The 3,707-nt window shown below is 40.5% G+C and overlaps 1 protein-coding gene across 1 annotated transcript in view; it reads right to left on the reverse strand.

Moving 5' to 3' along the window:
* LOC311123434 (pituitary adenylate cyclase-activating polypeptide type I receptor-like) overlaps nucleotides 1-1,876 on the reverse strand; it is a gene marked incomplete at both ends in the record, with an annotated part of 60,326 nt that extends 58,450 nt beyond the window's left edge. Inside the window, 2 exons of the mRNA XM_084197700.1 lie at nucleotides 1,537-1,637; nucleotides 1,766-1,876. Of these exons, the coding sequence (XP_084053826.1) occupies nucleotides 1,537-1,637; nucleotides 1,766-1,876 (212 nt within the window). The remainder of the gene's footprint in view (nucleotides 1-1,536; nucleotides 1,638-1,765) is intronic.
* Nucleotides 1,877-3,707: the final 1,831 nt, after the last annotated feature.

The raw sequence follows: 3,707 nt of genomic DNA on the forward strand, positions 1-3,707 counted from the left end.
ACAAGGTCCTTTGCTGTTGTTCTGGGATTGATTTGGACTTTTCACACTAAAGTACGTTCATCTGTAGGAGACAGAATGCGTCTCCTTCCTGAGCGGTATGACGGATGCGTGGTCCCATGGTGTTTATACTTGCGTACTATTGTTTGTACAGATGAACGTGGTACCTTCAGGCGTTTGGAAATTGCTCCCAAGGATGAACCAGACTTGTGGAGGTCTACCATTTTTTTCTCTGAGGTCTTGTCTGATTTCTTTTGATTTTCCCATGATGTCAAGCAAAGAGGCACTGAGTTTGACGGTAGGCCTTCAATTGACTCAAATGATGTCAATTAGCCTATCAGAAGCTTCTAAAGCCATTACATAATTTTCTGGCATTTTCCAAGCTGTTTAAAGGCACAGTCAACTTAGTGTATCTAAACTTCTGACCCACTGGAATTGTGATACAGTGAATTATAAGTTAAATAATCTGTCTGTAAACAATTGTTGGAAAAATTACTTGTGTCATGCACAAAGTAGATGTCCTAACCGACTTTCCAAAACTATAGTTTGCTAACAAGAAATTTGTGGAGTGGTTGAAAAATGAGTTTTAATGACTCCAACCTAAGTGTTTGTAAACTTCCGACTTCAAATGTAGTATATGACCTGCAAGAGATACACGGTTATAGTACATATTATAAACTGGGTTGTTCAAGCACTGAATGCTGATTGGCTGACAGCCATGGTATATCAGACCGTATACCACAGGTATGACCAAACATTTATTTTTACTGCTCTAATTACGTTGGTAACCAGTTTATAATAGCAATAAGGCACCTATGGGGTTTGTGGTATATGGCCAATATACCACGGCTAAGGGCTGTATCCAGGCACTCTGCGTTGTGTCGAGCAGAAGAACAGTCCTGATCCGTGGTATATTGGCCATATACCACACCCCCTCGGGCGTTATTGCTTAAGTCTATGTCATGCAAGAGACAGGGACACAATTATATAGTACATAGTATATGTCGTTCAAGAGAGAAACTGTTATAGTATATATTATATGTCCTGCAAGAAAAACACTGTTATATTACATAGTATATTTCCTGCAAGTGCCAGAATCACAAACGGTTATACTCTTTGCAATGTTCAACGGAAGTATTGAAATAAATTGTGAAAGAAGATCTGGTTCTAGGTTTTAGAGGTCCTAGGTTGTTACCTGTCTGGTTCTAAGTTCTAGAGGTTAGGTTCTAGGTTCTTACCTGTCTGGTTCTAAGTTCTAGAAGTTAGGTTCTAGGTTGTTCCCTGTCTGGTTCTAAGTTCTAGAAGTTAGGTTCTAGGTTCTTACCGGTCTGGTTCTAAGTTCTAGAGGTTAGGTTCTAGGTTCTTACCGGTCTGGTTCTAAGTTCTAGAGGTTAGGTTCTAGGTTCTTACCTGTCTGGTTCTAAGTTCTAGAAGTTAGGTTCTAGGTTCTTACCGGTCTGGTTCTAAGTTCTAGAGGTTAGGTTCTAGGTTCTTACCTGTCTGGTTCTAAGTTCTAGAAGTTAGGTTCTAGGTTCTTACCGGTCTGGTGGTGTTGTCGTCTGACAGACAGGCATCAACATAGTGAGGAAACGTTTCTGACCAGCCCTCCTCTGTACAGTTCCTACTGATCCAACCAATCTCTGAAACAAACACACGCATAAACACACACTAAATCTAAAAAAATGGTATACCATAGCACTTCAATCCATATAAACATGCCAACCCATACCGTTTGAATCAGTAGCACAGTAGAAGCTGTAATACATACCATGGTCAGGACTCAGCAGCACGTGGAAGACTTCAGGACATCTGACTGAAACCACCTCACCTACGGCTGCGGCCTGCCAACAAGCCAGGTCATCCCACATCCACAGACAGCCTGGAACACACAGGGTATATCTCTCTCATACAGTAGCAGGGAACACATCTCTGTCTGGATGAAGCCAATTACCTTTTAAAAACCAGAGAGGAGAGAAGCCCACCGAGCCAGACAGACAGACAGACCCAGAGGTAACCAATTAAACCTGTCTACACCATCACTCTGAATAACACACACGTCCGCACACATACACACACGTCAGTGATAATGCAATCCCTCTAGAGGAGAATGACTAGTGTTTATCTGAATAATATTTCAGGATTCAATCTAACTAAAGTTAGAGGTAGTTTGGCGAACCGATGCTAACTAGCGTTAGCGCTATGCGTATCTGCTAGATACCCATAGACTTCCAGCAATTACGCTAACGCTAGATAGCCTCTAACTTCCTTCATACTGGAGACAGAGACTGTGGTATCAACGAGTTCATCTGACTCTGGGGAAGTAGATTTTTTTATTTAACCTTTATTTAACCTTTATTTAACCTTTATTTAACCTTTATTTAACCTTTATTTCCCCTTTATTTCCCCTTTATTTAACCAGGTTTATTTAACCTTTATTTAACCTTTATTTCCCCTTTATTTAACCTTTATTTCCCCTTTATTTAACCTTTATTTCCCCTTTATTTAACCAGGTTTATTTAACCTTTATTTAACCTTTATTTCCCCTTTATTTAACCAGGTTTATTTAACCTTTATTTAACCTTTATTCCCCTTTATTTAACCAGGTTTATTTAACCTTTATTTAACCTTTATTTCCCCTTTATTTAACCAGGTTTATTTAACCTTTATTTAACCTTTATTTAACCAGGTTTATTTCCCCTTTATTTAACCTTTATTTAACCTTTATTTAACCAGGTAAGCCAGTTGAGAACAGGTTCTCATTTACAACTGCGACCTGGCCAAGATAAAGCAAAGTAGTGCAATAAAAACAACACAGAGTTACATATGGGGTAAAACAAAACATAAAGTCAGAAATACAACAGAAAATATATATACAGTGTGTGCAGAGGAGAGAGAGAGAGAGGGGCTCACTGCCAATATTTCACAGTATCCCTTTAAAATTACCATAGAAACACCATAAAACAACAGACCTGAGTGACATCCATCACCTCTACTGAGCCTTCGACATCACAACCATAATGTCATAACAACCATGCCTCTCTCTCTCTCTCTCTCTCTCTCTCTCTCTCTCTCTCTCTCTCTCTCTCTCTCTCTCTCTCTCTCCTCTCTCTCTCTCCTCTCTCTCCTCTCTCTCTCTCTCTCTCTCTCTCTCCTCTCTCTCTCTCTCTCTCTCTCTCTCTCTCTCTCTCTCTCTCTCTCTCTCTCTCTCTCTCTCTCTCTCTCTCTCTCTCTCTCTCTCTCTCTCTCTCTCTCTCTCTCTCTCTCTCTCTCTCTCTCTCTCTCTCTCTCTCTCTCTCTCTCTCGTCAACAGAAACAGAGGCAGAGTGAATGTTGCTTTACAGAGCTAATTTAGGCACTCTACAGGAAGACAGCAGCACTGCCATAGTCAGGAGAGATGACTACAGTGTATATGAAGACAGCAGCACTGCCATAGTCAGGAGAGATGACTACAGTGTATATGAAGACAGCAGCACTGCCATAGTCAGGAGAGATGACTACAGTGTATATGAAGACAGCAGCACTGCCATAGTCAGGAGAGTGACCCTAGACAGGAGGAGAGATCCATCTGTTAAAGGGGTGGGACATGGTCTGAAACAGTGAAAACAGTCTTGTTCACAGCCATTACAGTCAGCTATAGGGAGCCATAATATAATAATACATAATAATAATAATATATGCCTTTTAGCAGACGCTTTTGTCCAGGTAGTGTA

The sequence above is a fragment of the Coregonus lavaretus genome (assembly GCF_964263955.1).
Source record: "Coregonus lavaretus genome assembly, contig: HAP1_SCAFFOLD_1548, whole genome shotgun sequence".
In the NCBI taxonomy this organism is placed as follows: domain Eukaryota; kingdom Metazoa; phylum Chordata; class Actinopteri; order Salmoniformes; family Salmonidae; genus Coregonus; species Coregonus lavaretus.